General features: G+C 38.1%; 1 protein-coding gene across 2 annotated transcripts in view; it reads right to left on the bottom strand.

Moving 5' to 3' along the window:
* Positions 1-2751: 2751 nt before the first annotated feature.
* Positions 2752-20581, bottom strand: part of JARID2 (jumonji and AT-rich interaction domain containing 2) — a 144240-nt gene continuing 126410 nt past the window's right edge. The window contains exons 10-18 of one of the 2 annotated variants that reach the window (XM_075213101.1): positions 18197-18315; positions 18000-18070; positions 16154-16268; positions 14707-14812; positions 12145-12327; positions 10859-10989; positions 8764-8947; positions 6534-6641; positions 2752-5063 (exon numbers count right to left, since the gene is read on the bottom strand). In XM_075213101.1, the coding sequence (XP_075069202.1) occupies positions 4884-5063; positions 6534-6641; positions 8764-8947; positions 10859-10989; positions 12145-12327; positions 14707-14812; positions 16154-16268; positions 18000-18070; positions 18197-18315 (1197 nt within the window). In that variant the 3' untranslated portion in view covers positions 2752-4883. Of the gene's footprint in view, positions 5064-6533; positions 6642-8763; positions 9274-10858; positions 10990-12144; positions 12328-14706; positions 14813-16153; positions 16269-17999; positions 18071-18196; positions 18316-20581 lie in introns of those variants that run through there. The other variant, XM_075213102.1, reaches the window with a different exon arrangement.

Genomic DNA, 20581 nt, shown 5'->3' with positions numbered 1-20581 from the left:
TGCCCCTCCTCTCTCCCATTTCTACCTTGCTCTGCCTTAATGCTGCAGGTACTATCACCCCAATCTCTTTGCAGCCCTAGAAGCAGCCGCCCCAGCCACCTTACAAAGTCTCGGGTGATCAAAACTCCAACCCTCTGCACTCCAGACTCGCCAGCTGCAAAAGTACACCTGTTCTGCTGAGCACCAATAGAGACCATCACGCACAGAGGCTGCCTTACTACATCAGACTCTCACCAGTCAAACTTACTTTAGATCCCCTATCTCCACCCTGTCATCTCTGCCACCGTCAAATTGCTTGATCCTCTACATTACCTCACCACCCGCCCCATCTTCCTTCACCGCTTCACCACCTACTTTCAGGAAATATTGACTCCATCAAGAAATCACTTGACAGATAGATGACCCCACCCACATTTTTTTTCACTCAACTAGTCACCCTTAATTCTCTTTGTCTGGTAACTCCAAGGACTTCACACTCCTCTGGCATTTTCTTGTCTGCCTTCAAGCATACATCCATACCTCTTATTCTCAAGTAACTTAAGTATATTTTGACCCTACACCTCACTTCTTTGCTTACAAACTATTTGAACAGCTTGTCAACAACTGCCTCACCCACTCTCTCTTTACTCGTTCTATTCCTGACCCTCTGAAATCAGACGTTCGTCCTCTAGAATGCCCCAAGACTGCACTTATTAAATGATCAAATACCTACTATTGGATAAGTCAAAGGGTCACTTCTCTCTGCTCATACTCCTTGACCACACTGCAGCTTTTGACAGATGACCTCTCCAAGACACCCTTCACTCCCTTGGCCTTCACAGTTCTGTCCTCTCCTGGTTCACCTCCTACCTCTCTGATGGTTCATTCAGTGTCTCTACATCTGACTCCACCCTCTTCCCGTCAGGATGCCTCAAAGCTCTGTTCTTTGTCCCTGCTTTTCTCTCACTAGATCTCTTCTCTCTGTGAACTCATGATCATTCAGCCTTCACTACCACCTACATGTAGATGAAACTCAAATCTACCTGCTCTCCTCTAAGCACTTCTCCTCCTCTGTCTTGTCCCGGAATGTCCAATTGCCTCTCTACCATCACCTGGATGACCCAACGCTACTGCAAACTCAATATGTCCAAACAGAGCTCATCATCTTTCCTCATCCTAGTGTCACAAACCCCTCCCTCATCTCTCTCATAGTTGACAGCATTACACAGTCTCCAGTTCTACAAGCCCACAACTTTGGTGTTATCATTGACATCGCCCCTCTGCTTCACTCCACACATCCAGTCACCTCCTCCTCCAAACATTGCCAGAATACACCCCTTTCTCATTCAGGACGTAATCAAAACCCTTGTCCATTCTCTCATTATCCCCCGCCTTGACTACTACAACATCCTCCTTTCTGCCCTCTCCTTTACACTTTTTTTCCTAAAATCTATCCTGCTAATCAGTAGCACCTATCTATAAATACCTCCTACATTGGAATACATTACCTACAAACTTCAATTCAAACAACTCATCATTCCCTACAAAGCCCTCACCAGCGTCTTGTCTTCATACATCTCTGATCTTATTATAAAGGTACAGCCTGGCTCGACCTGTTCATTCTGTCTCTGGCCTACACCTCTTCTCGTCTCTGATAACCACTTCCCTCTCTCACGTCCAAGTCTTCTCCAGCACTGCACCCCACTTATGGAACTCCCTAACCTGAGGCTACACCATCTACCTGCCACTTCCACGCATTATCTTCTATTATCTCCGCTTTGCCCCATTCCTTTACATTGTAAGATCTCATGAGCAGGGACTTCTTTAGCCCTTCCCATGTATCAACATCCTTTATCTACCTTGTATGTACTTGTTATGTTTAATTTGTTTGTAATCCTGCCTGTCCAACACTGCAGTTTGGGGTACCCTACAAATAAATGATGATGATGATGATGATGCCTAGTACATAATCTATTATCCACGATCCACTGAGCAAGTAGGGAGAAGGACCATTCAAGATCTGGGGCTAGATTTACTAAACTGCGGGTTTGGAAAAGTGGAGATGTTGCCTATAGCAACCAATCAGATTCTGTCATTTAATACATTCTACAAAATGACAGCTAGAATCTGATTGGTTGCTATAGGCAACATCTCCACTTTTCCAAACCCGCAGTTTAGTAAATATACCCCCTGGTCTTTCTACTGGTGGCCCAAGGTCTTTTGTTGTGGTCTTTCCAAAACCGGAAATTATAAAAGAACGATATAAAGTAAATGAAAAATGTAGTTATAATGATAACGGTCCTTCCCATGAATATTGAATGTGGAAAGAAAAAATGTTGCAACCTCAGTGATTTTGTTTTTCTATTATTTTGAATATAAATGAATGCACATTATATTAAATAAAATGTAAAACATGATTAATACTAGCAAAATCAAATCATATTAATGGTTTAAAGTAGAACTTCCCAATAAGCAGAGCAGCAGGGTCCTATGGTCAGTAACATGGTTTTGCAAAAAAGCACTTGCAATTGAAATTCCTACAGGTGGGAGGTATCTACACTAATGAGCCAGTGTACAACCAGCTTTGGAGGTGCTTACATTTAAAGTCCAGGGTGTGTGCACTAAGGTGTATGTAGGAACTATAGGCGCCAGAACGGGCTAGTTTCTTGTAAGTATTAATCATCATGTTTCATAATTGGTAACCCCACATAAAGAACAACCAAACCATAAAGTGATATAGCAGTGGGCGGCTCAAAATAAACAAAACACATATCCAAAAAGTTTGTCTTATTTATTAATAAACCTTGTTGTACAAACCTGAAAAGTAAACAAAACTGGCAATAAACAACATGGAGTCTTTCCATCACAAGGAAAGAGAGCAGAGCAGTGCCAATAAATTAAAATGTCAACCTGTAAGCCGTAGTCATAGAAGGTTACTGTCAAGAGGGAAAAAGCACACAGCAAGGTCATAAAACTGGACAACCACATTTGAAAAACACTTGACTCTGTTTATGTTATTGTTAAATATTCAAAAAACAGTTCAGTCTTCTGCAACGACAACCAACAAATTGTATTAAAGGACACTCTCCCAATAGTTACCACTGGTGAGCTCAGTGCAATATGGCTAGCTACGGTTTTCTGATTTCTTTCAACCATGAAATAAAGAACAATTTTGTGAAAACATTTTCCCTTTTTTTTTCTCCTTTAGTCCCACACATATAACCAACCAGAAAAAAAGGGGCTAAAAGTTACGCCATTATTTTTTCTTTTTTTAGTTGTTCAGTGATGTAAGCAGCACTTATATATGTTACAAGAATAACCCTGTAAGCATCCAAACCATCTGATGAAGAAACTGAAATGTAAGGCTTTTTCTTCATCTTTATTTCTCACCGTCCCCTTTCCACCCCAATCCCCAAAAGAAGGCTCAAGTATTTTAAACAATTTACAAGCATATGTACAAAAAAAGTTTGTGATTTGTATTTTTTCTCTTTTGCGGAACACAGAGCTAACAAGAAAAAAAAAAAAGACAGACAGACAATGAGGAACATCATTTTTCACATTTACGACAAAAAATAAAATGTAATAAAAAGAGGAAAAAAAAAAAAAATCAGACCCTAGTGGCTCTAGAAGATAATCACTGAAGCAATTCGTCTCTGTCGCAGAAAATGGGCAAAGTAATACATAGCAAGAATCTACAACAGAGAGAGGGGGCTCAACATAAAACAAGATACATATATATTAATGCTGATTGTGTGATGTGTTGAGACAGCAGTGGAATGAAATGGAATGTTAGAGAGATTGCACATCTATGACATAGAAGCACTTCTGGCTTCAAATTATATATATATATATATATATATATATATATATATATATATATATATATATATATATATATATATATATATATATATATATATATATATATATTATATACACATACATATATATATATATACTTTAAATTAATTTTCCTTTTCTTTTCCAAAGGATGCTATTGAAGTTTTTTGTTTTTTTTTAACATTTCTTTCTTTCTTTTTTTTTGATAAAGTAGCCAACAGCACCAAAATAACAGAATGGATTCCTTATGAAATCAGGCACAGTTTATAATCCCCAACCCGCCCACCCCTCCACGTGATGTCTGCCAGGCAGGCATTGCTTGAGTTCATTTTCCTCTTCTCCTTTAACAACAGATGCATAGAAATGTGCTGGTAACAGAGAACCATTTCCAAATCTCAGCATTTTGCCTCTGGTTTTGTGTGAAAAAGTTCATCATCAGCTGCCAAACCATCCTCCGTTTTTTTGTTTTGTTTTTCTGTTTTCAGTTTATTCGTTAAAGTTACTATATTTCAATTCCCAATTTTAAAAAAAAAATAGAAAAAAAATACAAAACTCATCTTGCACACGACAGAATGAGACATCCCCAAGAAAAAGCAGGTTTGTTCAAGTTTCAATTTTTCTTCGCTAGAAAAAAACTGCTCCCTTGACTGGATAAAGAAATACAAAGAAAAACACGCCTCAAACCTATCAAAAATGTTTTAAAAGCCTTTTTCACACACAGTTGTCAAGGAAGGCATTTTAATTCAGTCTATGGGGGCTGCAGAAAAAAAAATTAAATTAAAAACACAGACTGCCCCCTTAGATTATCATAAAACAGTGACTAGACTGCAGTGTTGAAATTGTGACTGCAGTGTCTACATACAAAACAAATAAAATAAAATCAGTTTAATGCTAAAACAAAGTTACTTCTCTAAAAACCAGAAGACAAAAAAAAAATCTTCTTAGAGCTAGTGCAAAGACAGCCTGTATTCTACAGCAAGTACTCCAAACTATGGTATAATTACAAAATAAAAATTATATATAATTTTTATATGCTCAGAGAAATGAGAGTGTTGGCATCTTCGTTATGAGTGTGAAGCACTTTTGGACAAACTGATGGATGAAAGTCTAGATGTTGGCACATCAAGCGTGGCTCTCTTCCTTGGTCCCCTTTTTGGTGTAGATTTAACCAGACAGTTCTCGATGTTGCAGTTTTTACCAGACACTTTCCCGCAGATCTGATTGACAAGACTAATTATTTGTTCCTGTAAATAAAGCAAAAGAAATATTATGTTCTTCTTATTATATGTGTTTTACTAAAATAGTAAAACCAGCCTGCACTTGAATACATCAGTGACAATATACATTTTACTTGGGTGTTTGGCAGGCAATGCTAAGTTTATTCTTCTGCATATAAGCACATGCTTTAATAAAATACATAGCTAATTTTCCTACCTCACCTCTGGGAAATGGGAAGGTAAGGTAGGAAGAGAATGGGTGGGCGGGTGGGCAAGTCACGAAAGTCCTATCATCAAGCATTTGTTTCAACACCGCCCAAAAAAGGCTGATATTAGCAAAATTGGGGGGCAAGCAGTGTGGGATTCCCCCAAAATCAGTAATAGGCTCTGCCAGCCAGCCAGGGCCAGTGGCATTACAGCAGGAACACACACTTTGCTGGGTGTCCCTGCCATACTATCATTCAGCACAAGACTGAATTCCCTGGGGCGATCAGGCCTGCATATATATATATATATATATAGGCCCTGGGTGATTATGGAGATGGCCAGGCCTTGATGATGTCTCCCCAAACATAAACCCCGAAATGTATAATGGATCATATAACCAGACCAAAATGAATAAAGTACACATATTTGTTATCTCGATAAACGTTACTTAGGAGTTCAGCATGAGCGGAGTATGGAGAGCCCAATACTGGATACAATAGACTACAATAGCCCAGAGATTTATTTATTTTTATAATTTATGTACCACCCATTTTAAACACACATGCATGGGCTTGGCTAATGAGTGTATGAAGTCAGAGAGCAATAAAGTTACTTATGTCATGGTTTCCTAGTGTTAGACATATTGTAAGGGCTCCTATTTTGTAGCAGCTGCAGAATACTGTTGATATATATTAGTGCAGTTGCATTAAGGCCATACATAACAGAGACAACAGTATGTGAATTTTTTCCATTTCAACTCCTACAGTTGTACAAGTCTGACAATGTTACTGGTAACAATAGAAGACCTGATAATGACAGACATTGCAGCACTCTCAGCTGCATTAAGGCTAGTTAAAGAATTCCGCTGAAAACCTTTGGGGCTTGCGCCATCTTGAGGCCAACAGCATGAAACTGCTGACTATTCCGTTTAATAAAACTAATGGTATTGTCCTCTGTGTATTCCTCCTGGAATTCTTTACTCAGAGATTGGTGCCAAAACTCACCATAGGAAGAATAAGTCACAGATCAAAACAAAATAGAAAACCGAATCCAAAAAATATATTTCTTTCTTAATGAGAGATTGCCTACAAAATATAAGCCCTGACCATATAGCTTTGTATATTATGTCTAGTGTAGAAATCAAGAGAATACATGTTATTCTGGAACCATAAAAATACATGTATTTACTGGTAATTCAAACATAACTTGCTAAATTTCATACTGTTTTTGGCATACATATTTGGACACTATGACAGGTTACTAGCAATATAGTTCAATTCATCAGCTTACCTCATCATATCGATACATGAGCTTTAGCCCTCGACATGACTTCTGCTTCTCCACGTGACGCAATGCACACTCCAGGCAGAATACAACATTCTCATTTTCCTGCACCACCTAAAAAGCAAACAAGATAAAAAAACAGTATTAAACAAGAATATGGTGCGAGCAGCAAGTATACAACTGAACCAATACTGCAACAGCTACAGAATCTGATTGAGGTAACTGTGCAAAGTACGACATAAATATTATTGCATATTACAGGCTCAGGACAGTGCATATTGCTCTAAAGAATAATATAATTAAGCGGCTTACATGACAGTAACAAATTTAAGTCCGTTTGGAACAGCAGCAAGGTAAGACAGTAGATGGACATCTAGGTTGGGGCTGTGTGATAGGAGGACAGAATGGACAGTGATTTGGAGAGAGGAGGCTCTGGTTGCTAAGAGACGTGTGTGAATTGGGGAAGTGAAAACGAACGTGTAATATGGGATTGTGATAAAGTAAGTGAGAGTGGAGTGTATATGGAGGTAGTAACAAGTGAAGTAATAGTTTGGAGTGGATAAGGAGAAATGGATAAGTGAAGAGAGTAAGGCAGCAGAGTGATTAAGGACAAAAATGCAAATGACAGCGCTGGAAACTAGATCAACTTACCACCCAGTATGATTCTATAAAATTATTTGTAAAAATTATTTATTCAATAAACAATCAAAAAAAGATAATATTCATATGGATATAAAGATCCAACATTAATAACCATAAACAAATGAAGGATGACAGTATGTTAACATAAATATTGACTATCTAAACAATGTGCAAGCAAAATTGATAATATGAAAAACAAATTCTATATAAATGTGCCGCAGCTATGTAAACTTCAATAATTCGATAAAAATAAAGCATTAAATACAAGATGAATATAGTTCTGAACCAATGCTGCACATGCTGCTTGCAGCATGAATGATCATTCAATAAAAAGGAATTTGTTACAGTGTGGCCACACTAAAAATAAATTGAATGATATCAGACAACTCCAAACTATACTTGACAGCATATGATATCCGTCCTGAACGGCTTGTGATACTATCTCCAAGATGTTAGCAAAACACTGATGCATACAATTACTGTTGGAACACGATTAATTCCAAATCTGATATGTCCGTCTCTGTCTCCACAGAATGAACCTCCACAAGTGCAGATGTATAGTAAGAATAATTAAGTACCTTCCGATAGAGCTGGATAAATTAACTTCCAGGATTAGCAAAAAGAGTGATTAAGGTATGAGGTTGTAGATAGGTAAAAGTAATATGATGGAGTAAAGGCATGAGTGCAAAGAAACACCCACAACACTCCACACTAATATGGGCACACTGAACCCATTGACCACAAACAACAAACCAAGGAGGTTTGCACCATATAAGACATCAAACCCTTAACACCCCCTCTTCTAGCTTTCTATACAGATCCGTAAACACACAGCCTCATCTTTGAGCCACGGTTCCCCCAAACTACTATCTAACTAAAAAGGACCTGGAATCCCCTTACTCCACATAGTCAGCACCTCAGACTACACCAAAACAACAGTGCAGACAGTACTAAACCACATTCTGCATCTAATTGGAATAAACATCCATCAGAAGTGTGGAGGTGAATAAAACTATAAATTGTAGATTGGAAGCGCTTATTTTAAAGTTCTATGTAAAAGACAGCTATTGCTACATGTAAAAATCACCAAAAGGTATTTTATTTTATGCAGACGTTCATCAGTTCTTCACTCTCAGCTTTTCTGGACCAAGAACTACAAAACAGATATTTCTCAAAGCAGGAATTATGCGCTGGATAGATCAATAGCAACAACAAAAAAAAAAAAAAAAGATTCTTTTACATTTGTGATACTTACTTCATTGCATTAGCCCCAAAAGCTAGAACCAGCTGCAGTTCACCAATAATGTAGACTGATGTGGTCTGTTAAATAATCATATTTAATTTAAAAAGCGTCACCCTTGAGATAATATATGTAAGATGGTTCGCCATGAAAAACCATAACATAAATCGACCAGTTTGCATTTCGCCTCAGATATTTCATGCTTGCTTCACAGCCGACTTGTCTTGTGCAGTAAGAACATTGGTTTAGTTTATTTTAGAACTAATCTGCATATAATTATTGCATGTTTTCTATACAGAAGAAAATCGAGAAGAACAAAATAAGCACTAACACAGTTCAACTACATTTGCTCACCATGGAAAGGTAACACAGGTGCTGGCAAATCTGACATCTTCTCTCCGAAGTCTCAAACTGCAACCATTTTCTAGGCTTTTTCTTTCCGTCCAACGTGGAGTTGCTGGTGTCGTGACTCCCGTAGCGCGCAGATGAGTGGAGTCCTGCCTCAAAGAGCTCCTTCCGCTGCCTCAACTCTGTATCCCTGCCCAACAAAACAGTAAGTCAGAAACTGCGGTGCTCATCACTCTACCCCGATTACAGTGAGCTCTTCTACCGCTTTGTAATGAGGGTGAAGTGACAGTGAAAGCAAATTCTGCTTCACCTACAAAGAAATTCATTAGCAAACTGCATTGCACACAGTTTATAAACATTATTTCATATACCATTTGATTGCATTTCTAAAATGCTCAGGTTAAATTAGATTTTCAATGACAATACAAGATTGGCTCTTGGACAGTTCCACAGTATAAAGTTATACATATATAGTTACGAATAATGATCATCAGTCATCTCTTGGAAACAAAGACGCTACATAGTAGACAAAAAACAGCATAACATGAGAAACTTGTCATAAAAATATTAGGCATAGCAATGGCATGAAAAGGACAGAATTCACTTATTGCTGCCTTGAATGTGCCGAAACATCTACTTGGCATATAAAAAAAATAATTATATCCACATTCCAACATGAAAAATAAAACAAGAGCGATAAAAGGCATCATTCACCTGAGGCCATGCCTGCGCTCAGAAAAACAGAATCTCACTCACCAAACGGTGGTTATCATTCTCTATCGACTAACAGACAGGCTCATGAGGATAAACCAATCCTTTCCTCCCATCCTTATGTGATGGTTATAAACTCTGCAGGATCTCAGATGAGCCAGAATATTATAATGTATACATACCCGTTCTATAAATAGCGAGAAACCGATGTTTATTATAATCAACATAAATATAATACTAACTAGAGATGCTCGAAGTTTTTGTACCGATTCGAAATTTCATCGAAACGGGCAGGTAAAAAAAAAAAAAATCTAAATCCGTTTTTGGTTCAATCACCGTGGAATGTATTTATAACTAGATTCAAAGTTCACGCTCGCAGCGAAGACTTTAAATTGTCTTGGTTTGTTTGGTTTTTTAAGTCTGAACAGCGAACACTACTGTGTTCAATGTCATCATTTGTATGGAAAAAAATCCAAAAAACAATAATAAAACTACTAGTATATAGTAAAAAAAATACAATATAGGCATACAAGCTTGAACATGTTCAAACCTGTTAGCCTTGCTCAAATTTAGCCTGATTTTTTTTTTAAGTCACTCTAAAGCTCTGAGACTTTTTCGCAAAATTTTCGACCTTGACGACAACTGGTTCGACTACCTTGAAACATTTTCAAGCATCTCTAATACGAAACACAAACACTTTTCGAACTCTGCATGTAAGTCTTTTATAAAATGAAATGTAAAAAGCTTCTGACTCACACAGGGAAGGCATTGTGTACTAACTTTCAGAGGAACTAAAGGAAGTTAGAAAACAATGAAGTACCAACAAAGAAGCGCTCCCCCAAAACCGTAAATGTAATTTTGGGCGGAGATCACCAAGGTAATATAAAAGGCAAAGTTCATCTTATCTGTGGTGCAGCAATCTTGTGATCCAGAGTGCTCCACTATTCATGAGGAAATGTCACAGGCAGGAGGCGGCGTCATCACTAAGGTCCATGGTAGGGCAAAGAGAGCTGATCAACGTTGGCTCAGTAGAGCCTTTGGAAGGAGCTACTGAACCATAGGATAGCAGTGCCACAGGTAAGTCAAACTCCACCCAAAACTACATTTAAAGTTGTGTGGGATTTTCCTTTAAGTGAACTAGTTCATAGCAAACAATTGTAAAACCGGTGGAGATTCACAGTGAACACATATATTAAGGGCTAGATTTACTAAGCTGCGGGTTTGAAAAAGTGGGGATGTTGCCTATAGCAACCAATCAGATTCTAGCTTTCATTTATTTAGTACCTTCTACAAAATGACAGCTAGAATCTGATTGGTTGCTATAGGCAACATCCCCACTTTTTCAAACCCGCAGCTTAGTAAATCTAGCCCTAGGCCTCTTTTCTATTACCTGAGCTCTCCGAGCAGAGAAGAAATGATACTGAGAGTTGGACTGTTCTCCTTTTTAGCCTCAGCTGTTGCAATCTGATACAGTAATTTCTCCATAGAGAACGGCTTTGCTATGTGTCGACGTTTCATTTCCTGATTAAAGAGACATTTATATATAAATATAGAAGGTTTGAGAAATGATTACATTTAAAAAACAAAACAAAAACACTGTGTGCATTAAACTGTGTGACTACCGGTAAGCACACGTGTTAGAAAGCTGTATATCTGCTTTTATTTTAGTTGTTTCCTACACTGCTACATATCTGCTAGCACAGAACATAAGAAATCTAGCGTGCAATACATGAGTTCTATTGCTCTCCACATCTGCCTGGAAGATTAAGAACCATACATATCATTTGTACTATATTAACTCACATGTTGGCTTTTAAGTGACAGTATTATTATATATAAAAAGGGCCTAAATAGGCGTTGCACTGTACATTGAGGGAATCTTAATACAAATATATTACGTAAAAGGACATGTAACAGAATGCGAGATGTTTACTTCAGTTTTATACAAATATATAAATCAAGAGACTATGGCATAACCCAGATATGATGACGTGGCGATTCCTTCAGGTGAAGGTTAGCCGTGTTAGTTGTGGCACACTGAATGATCCTGAACTATCGGTGGCCACATGGACTTTGAGAAACATGTTTTTTCATTAACACTGGATTGATATTAAATTAGTAGTGAGCTTATATTATTTTATAGATAATTAAATATTAAGGAGGACTTATTAGATGTTTTTTTTAAAATAATAAACGGGGCCATATTGATACAGTTTTATAATTGAGAAGTCATGTCACTTCGCTCCCTCAATCCTGTAGAGGAAAATCATTGTTTGACATTTTTTGTCCTATTTAAGGAGACATCACAAGGCGGAAGTTCATATGACTACTTACATTTATTACTTATATTACTGATATTTCTGTTACCTGCAAGCTTGCATTCAAATTAGGAATGCAATGCATATTACCTAATATACACTACTGTATAGACTATTTAATTATTCTTTTAATACCCAATTTCTTAATTAGACTGAAAAAAACCCCAAATAAGAATACATTTAAAATAAATAAATTAAAAACATAAGCATTGTGTTTTATTACACACATTATATTCTCAACTAAAGGGACAAAACCTAGTTCACAAAGAAAAATGACTATGCACCAACTATATAATGGATGAGATATAAGATCTGTCTATGCAGAGACTGAACAGGCAATACCAACATCCTTATGTACCTTGGCAGTTTTGAAGCCCATGCTTGTCCACTGGGTGGTAGCAAAGTGTACAGTTTCAGAAACACTGTAACCACAGCACACTTTTGACACAAAGGATCCTGGGAAGCAGACGACAAATTGGCCGCTCTGTTGTACAGTACGGTGCACCTTGATCCCCTCTTTGCACAGCACCTCTGGGGAGATCTGCAGGGAGACACATGTTAGATTATCCAACACAACAATCAGTACAGAGAGCACTTCTAGACTATAGACAAACACAGTCACATCTCCTCTGACATTCAGCCATGACTGACATTTTGTTTAGACTACAGAAACAATGTCAGGGGAAAAAACAACAACGTTATATATGAAACTAAAAGCATTTAAGGGCTAGCTGATCAGCCAACATGCAATGTTATATCGTGATAAGGATGAGAAATGCAACATCTGTTGTGAACGATTCAAGGAATCAAACTAACACAAGCATTTCACTGCATGAATAGGATACAGATTGCATTGGTTGAATCCACATAATATATATGACATATCAGCACTACAAATACACCAATGTATAGTTTGCATTTAAAAGATAACCACTCAAAACCGAAAACGCAGTTTTGGGTGGAATATCAAAGCATAAAAGGGTAAAAACATGATCCATGACTATTATTTACTTGGGGTCCAGTGGGTCTCCCAATGTCTGTGGCACTTCCAGTACTCCTCTCCTCTCTGCCACTGCCAGGGTGTTTTCAATGGCAAACACGCGGTCTGATTGAAATTAAAAGGGCTCAATTGGAGCGAGCAGAGCTCAGCTGGGGACTTGCCTCACCTCTGCCACCCTGGTCTTTTAATCGTACAGGCAGCATGACCACTGATAAGATGCTGCTAGTGGGAGCAAGGAGAGTATCTCTGGGCATGTGCCAGCCTCGGGGAAGGGGGGGGGTTATAGGATATAACTTTTGATATTCCACCCAAAAACTTTTTTTAATGGCCTTAAAATGTTTAATCAGGTGAAACAGAATCTGTTCTATCTATTTAGTTCACATTTTCTTGATTACCTTCCACAATAAAGTACATGGTATAGGTAAGCGACAACTCAAAATATTGCAGCAGATAAACAAAAACCATATACCAACTTAAATTATAATAGTCTAACCAAGCCCGATGCTGCAGGAAGCAGCACTGTCATCCACGGAAATTCCAACTATAAAATGTACACTTTATGCAAATTGCATTAATCATTTACAATTTGGAAGATATTGTCACGTTAATAAGTAATAATACATTGTAAAGGTAGCAAAGCACTATTTTCCCATATGCACCATGCCAAGTCCAAATTATAACCCTATAATATTGCCTTATATGTGCTTGTAAATAAATGCAACAATATGGGTGATGTAACTATATTTCCAAGGTGTGTGTATTACTGCAGAGCAGCAGACAGTGGAAGAAAACATTATAGCATATTTAACAGCATCAGAAAGTAACATATTATGTTACCTAATGAATAATTCACTTTTTTAATAATATTTCACCCTATTTATTGATGTAATGTGGTGTTGGAGTAATAAATGTCGGGGAGCATTAGTGTGGATGCTAATGATTTAATATTGAGGCGGGTTAGGGCCGGGGGGAGAGATCTAGAGTGTTCATTCGTTGCTCAGCTTTCCAGAAGGTGAACAGTACCCATTGCTTTTCCTAACTAGGCCCCAACATTCCAGCATCAAGGCGAGCAGTAACTAAGCTTAATACAACGAGTAAGTATTGGAAAGCTGCAAGAACAGGTAGGAGAGAGACTGTCTGCCAACTGTCCTATTTCTTTTGTGATTGTTCTGACTTCAGGGACAGTCAGGAGGGATGCCCTACTGCGCACCCGTACAGGTGGCACATATATCACTTTACCTCCTGTTAATTTGACCCCATCTACTGACAATTTGGTCACACCTACAGCATGAGACCGCTTTCAGAATACTTTTTTCCAGGATCACTATATATTACCAATCCACTCCTGGATGCTGGTACAATTAGACCTCATGGTGAATAAGGCAATAGCACTAAAGCCAACCTATAAGATCCCTGAGGATTAATGTAAATCATCACTTTGTAAGTGAACGTGTCTGGAAAATATGTCCTTAATACCCATCATTAGTCAGTCTATTCTGCCACATTCCACATTTCTCTGAACGTGTAACTGGGCTATTATTTATAACAAATACTCCCATACTTGAATATTCATATCTTTAAACACTGAAAGATAGATCACCTCATATCAATATGATTTTATCTTATTAATAAAATAAAATGTTATGCCAGCATGTGCTTTGTACAATTAAAAAAATGTCAGGTTACAAAGTCTTCCAGGAACAAAACAGATAAGACTCAGACACAGAGTAAAATGCTGAATAGAAATATGCCCCCATATCCCCGTACATGTGAGATCACTGGTACTAATATGAGCCAGAGTATGGGCACCAATTGTTGGAAATCTTGACATATGCCTCATAAATAGACCTATTCATGACTGTATGCTCCTGCGTCGGCAGGCTCTGAGCCTCACCACACTGGGTGGCACAGCAGACTTACCATGACGTTACTTTCAAGCATTTGCAGACCAGGAGTACCATTGGCTTGAAGCAGAGTATGTACCACTTTGTCAAGTTTGCCTTCTTCCTCAGCAGGAATGCAATACCTGCAACACAACATTAACCAGTTCAGAAATGCATGGCAATAAAGACACAGAACGTAATATCTCCAACCCAAGGGCACTTTACATTATACAGCAAGTCCATAAAGTAATTTTCTAAGAGACTCTGCACTGAATAGAAGTGCAGTATGACATCGTTACAATCAGGAAAAGAGACGGGTGCTTTAGGGCTGCTGCATACTTTCTTGTACCATCTCCGTTGAGCCCAAAGTTAATGTGTGACTGAAATAACCTTATAGATAATTCATCCCTATGCTAAATGTACAGTCTATTGCTACAGGTATTATCTGAATGTCGGACAAAACAGAACGATGACTACCATATAACCAAGCGTTACACCTTACATCATTTCTCTATTATAATAATACAATGTACAATAGAGTGTCTCAGATCCCAACTAAATGTAGGGTGGATGTTAATAAAGCACATCAGGAATATTATTCAATGCGCCACTTTCAACGTTAAAATTGTGTAGGTCCATATAAACACTGCTGTCCTCCTCAAGGTACCACCAGGAAACACTATGGGCTAGATTTACTAAACGGCGGGTGTGAAAAAGTGGAGATGTTGCCTATAGCAACCAATCAGATTCTCTCTGACATTTGTTTAGTACATTCTACAAAATGATAGCTAGAATCTGATTGGTTGCTATAGGCAACATCTCCACTTTTTCAAACCCGCAGTTTAGTAAATCTAGCCCCATGAGTTGTAGGGCATCACTGCATGGGGAACTGCTGTTATTTGCTTAAGATGTATTTCCTTTCTCTGCTACTGCACCATCTGGAGAGCTGTATTTGGTTTAACTTTATTTTTTCCAATAGTGCTAAAAATAGCTAAATTCTATTCAGCAAAGTCCTATTTAATCTGTTCAACACATGACATGCTCATAATCCCTTGTATTGTGTATGCAATGTGTACATATCCAGGGACCTTTCAATGGTCAACGTTATGTCTTATGCTAGAACTCCAGGAAGCATGAGCCGATTAGATGTGTTACTGTATGCTGCACATAGGCTGGTTGCCAAGGAACAGCACAGATGCCAGTGTAAACAATAGATAGTTACCAAGAAAGAAAAAATGGCAGACTAGTTTCCTGTGCAAACCTTTCCCTGTCTGGAGTCCTCCATTAATTTTGAATGTGTTTGCATCGGAAGCTTAATGTTCTGTATAGAAACTGTTTACTTTAGTATTACATATTGTAGACTAATGGGACAAATGGAAAACAGCGAGACAGACACCAAAACCAGTATCACGCACCAGAAGACAAACTGAAAATGAAAGACATTATACAGTGTACAGGCTGTAAGCAGAGGAGGTAAGACTTACCAAATGCAATCAGCACCAGTGTGTAAGTAGTCAATGTAGGGAAGGTGATTTTGGTCTCGAGACCAGCATGAGGTAGAAAAGACCATGCCAATATTAAGCCAAGGAATTGTTACTCCTGAAAAAAATTGATGGTGCGTTCAGATGAATTATGTAAAACATTGTGTAAATATGGGCCATAATTAAGGTATCTAAAATAAAAGGATAAACGAGGAATAGTAGATTACATCGTGGATGTAAGGAGCGGAGTGTAAAGAGGACACTCTAACATGAGAATTTAGCACAGCTAAAGACCTTGACACTTCATTTAGCAGTATAGTCGTATTAATGCGCACAGATGCTGTATACATCTGCACTGTATAGTGTGTTCTACTAGCCTTCACACAACACTGAAAGGATAGAACCAAAGTCTGCTTTAGAACCTAACATGATGCTGCTTTTACTACCACTTACACACGTTGACAGTGGGGAATAGCAGCGTTTTAAGCGTCAGCATAGGCAATCATGCCCCCAGTTCCCTTTTTTCAGTCGTACAGTATATAAATTCTGCCTTTGATGGTTTACTTTAGATGGCGTTTCATAAATATGCAGGGATTAATACATATAATACAAGCTAAGGCCTGTTTGTTTTTATAAAAATATAAAACAAATTTGCAACAAGTTTATAATAATATAAATAAGGCTTCATTCTCGTGATTCCACCCATCAGCACACTACTGGATATTGTGGAGAGGGGAGGCATAAACATCTAAGAAATATAAGACTGTCTGGCATTGGAAACTTATGTGCTCGTACTAAATTGTGTTTTCATTGCTTCTCTTGCACCCAATCTGCACAGCCATCCAGATGACGCAAGCACAGATTGTAAATGTAAATCTTGCACATATGGCCTGATATCTCTGTACAGTGCTGCGGAATTAGTGGTGCTATATAAATTAGTGGTGCTATATAAAAGATGATATTTAGCATATATTTTAAACTGAATTTCAGTTTATACTTCTCACCGTCACAATTTTGCACTCCCCAATAGCCTTGTGCCCTAGGCTGCAGCCTAGTCTGCCTATTGAATAATCATGTCGTGCTTGCTACTAACAATGAGAATCCCATACTTGCCAACTCTCCCGGAATGTCCAGGAGACTCCCGCAATTCAGGGCACTCTCATTGACTCCCAGGAGAGCTGGCAAATCTCCCGCTATTGGCGTCCCAAAATGACTTGATTCGCGGTGAATCGCGTCATTTAGGCCCCGGCGACAAAACGTCATTTCTGCTGTGGGGCGGGGCCATACACACCATTTTGGTCCCGCCCCACAGCACACACCTCCTCCCGTCATGCCCCTCTCCCAGAAAAAACGTGCCCAAAGTAGGCAAGTATGGAGAATCCCCATTCGGATCTGAGAATCACGTGATCTCAGTATAGAATGGGAAAGAGTTCCACTGACCCCCCCAAATAATATTCCTGCCCTCAAAGCAAGTGAGTAGCCTCATTATAAAACAGCATGGGGGAATTTAAAAAAAATATTATTATTATTATGTAATACCAGGAAAGAAACACAGGTGAACTGACATACTTATAAGAAATATAAGGAAGAGGTCCTTGTCCCAGGGACCTTAGAAGCTAAAAATGCGTCTTAAGAAAACAATAGAAACTGTATATGACAAATTAGTGCTTATATCAACCTAAACCTGGAATCAATAGGGCAGAGTTGCAGTTATATTCCCTAATTATCATGGAAAAACATCTCAACAAAGGATCTCTCAGATAGAAGAGTCCAGTTTATACTGCAACAAGAACCCTAAAACAACGTTGGTTTTAACATAACTAATAATACACTACAGTATAATACTTACCAGGCACAGCACCAAGGTGTCGCAGGATTGATCCTGAATTATTAGGAAGGACTGTGAGATTCCATCCATGCCTGTAAAAAATTAAAAACACATACACATTGTTTATATATATATATATATATATATATATATATATAGCAGTGTAAATCTTTGTAATGCCCAGTGTGATGCACGATGTCACATGACAATCTACTCACCTTGAGAAGGGTTCTGCTTTCCCCACAGGGAATCCACTACCGTGAGTATTTGTGTCAACCTTTCCACAATGCACAGCAACGTGACAACTTTTCTGTTCAACAACACGCCAATACTCTTGCTGAAATGAAGAGAGGAGCGTTTATTTTTGGTTTGTCAGTAATTTGTTTTTATTAGTGTTTCAAGGTAAAACCAAAAGGAATGGCACTTAAGGTGTTGGCTGTACACTATCAATAAAGCTTAGTTTCAGCAACAGTCATTTCTTTTTTCAAACAACCAGGCCAGAAGCAGAATTTGTGAGCGACTGTTTGCAGTCACAAACTATGGCTCTCCTTACATGTAAAAATGTCCCGCAAAAGGGATGGACAACCTTATGGCATAAAGCTAAAGTGACTATCAAAACGTTACATTGGGCGAAATTTAAGAGACTATGTCACACTTTGATCAAAACTTTCATGGAATACACTCCCTGCCAAAGACCCAAGCAGTGTCTTTCTGAAATGTTAGCAGGCAGTCGGAATGCCTTATATGAACTCTCTCCCCTAATCACCAGTTTTTAATATGCTCCATGTTTGAGTTTCAAACCACAACTGCTTTGGAGCGCTAACTGAAACAAATTGCTTGCTTGTACGTGTTAAGCTTTCAATAACTGTAAACCACAGGTTTGCCACCGGACAGCGGTATTTCAGCTTGTCCTTTACTGTTTTTAGATCAATGTGGGTTCACTTTAAATATCTGTTGCTGGCTATAGCAATGTGCTGGGGGATCTCTCTGTGTGTTTGTTCCTTTCAGAATAACCCCACCCTTTCAAGCACCTGCTATAACCTATAAATTGATTGAGCAACTTCCACTTCCTCACTTTAAAGTTTCACAGAACGGATGGCAATTTCACCCTGAACGGAAGAGCTAATGGTAAAATAAAATAGGAGGTGGGGAGAATGCTAAATAAATGAGTGCCTGTGACGATGCCATTACAGATTATGGCACAACGCAATTTCTCCACAGCCTTCAAAGCTGCATAAATGCCAACAAGCACAAAATATAAGACAATGGTTACAATAGGCAACATATTATCAGGGCTTTGAGGGAGAATCAGGTGTCATAAGGACATAAGCACATTCCTAATAAATATCACTTTACAATGAAGGATATGGAAATTCTAAGGGAAATCAAGGCGAAGAGCAGCATCATCTTGAAACTGGAAACCAATACATCCATTGGACACAGCATTTGCTCGCTCCATTAAAGACACCTGTCTATTGAGCACCAACTTCAGTAAAAAGCGTTACATGATAATTTTTTCAGTAGTCTGATTCTAGAAAATACAAATTTCAGGTTTTACGGTGAGTGAGGACAACCAGTCTTGATCTGACTAAAACTGGAGCACACAAGTCCATAGAGTATAGTTGTATTTAATTCTGTATTACGTGGTTGTTACAGTGATGACTAGTGCTCACGGTTTATATTTTCAAACACTGCAGCTGACTCTTTAATTTCTCAGCAATTTCATCAAAATCCCAATTCAATAATCTCCCAGCTATGAGGACCTGCAATGCAACATAGGTGTCAGACCCCAACCAATCACAGACTGACGGCTACAGACTGCAGGTCTGCCGCACATATTAGGTTTCTTAATATATATTCAGCTGAAGTCACATTTTTATTTATATACATATATATTAAAACTTTCAATCTGTCACTAGTACATCATGGCACAATGGCAAGAACATAATAATATGCAGCTTGTTCTACACAATGTCCTAAAATGACCTCTAAAATAATGCTAGGGCTGTTGGGTTCCCTTCAGATTTCCCAATCCTAAATGACTGCACTAGATTTATGTTGTTCTAGAAGCTCCAGACAGCCCAACACGAGTATAAATATCATGTACACCAAAGACTCTAACAAGCATCTGGTATTGATTCCCAACAAAAGTAAACCGTATTATCCAGGTCAGGTACAACACGAATATTTAAGAACAATATACTATAGTACCAATAATTCCATCACCAGGCTAACTAAAGATTAGCCCTCAAGAAATTTTAGACTACATTTTGCACTTTCACCTATATACGGGTGTGAAAATTATAGGTATTTTTTAAGTGTGTACTTTTTAAAAAAAAAAAAAAAAAAAAAAATATTATATATATATATATATATATATATATATATATATATATATATATATATATATAAAAGTGCTAATAAGATGCTGATGAAAGGCTGTGTACTGTGGGAAACTTTTTTCCCTTCTAACTTCACATCCTGCACTGTAGCTCAAGCTGTTACATTGTACAAGGGAAAGGGGGTATTATGTTGAAGTTCCACTTTCTAATTAGAACTGCCATATTTCCCTTCTACAATCAGTCCTAAAGTGTGCCACTCAA

This window comes from Mixophyes fleayi, chromosome 5 (assembly GCF_038048845.1).
Source record: "Mixophyes fleayi isolate aMixFle1 chromosome 5, aMixFle1.hap1, whole genome shotgun sequence".
Lineage (NCBI taxonomy): Eukaryota > Metazoa > Chordata > Amphibia > Anura > Limnodynastidae > Mixophyes > Mixophyes fleayi.
The sequence above is the reverse complement of the archived record's forward strand: the minus strand, read 5'-3'. Positions and strand labels throughout refer to the sequence as shown.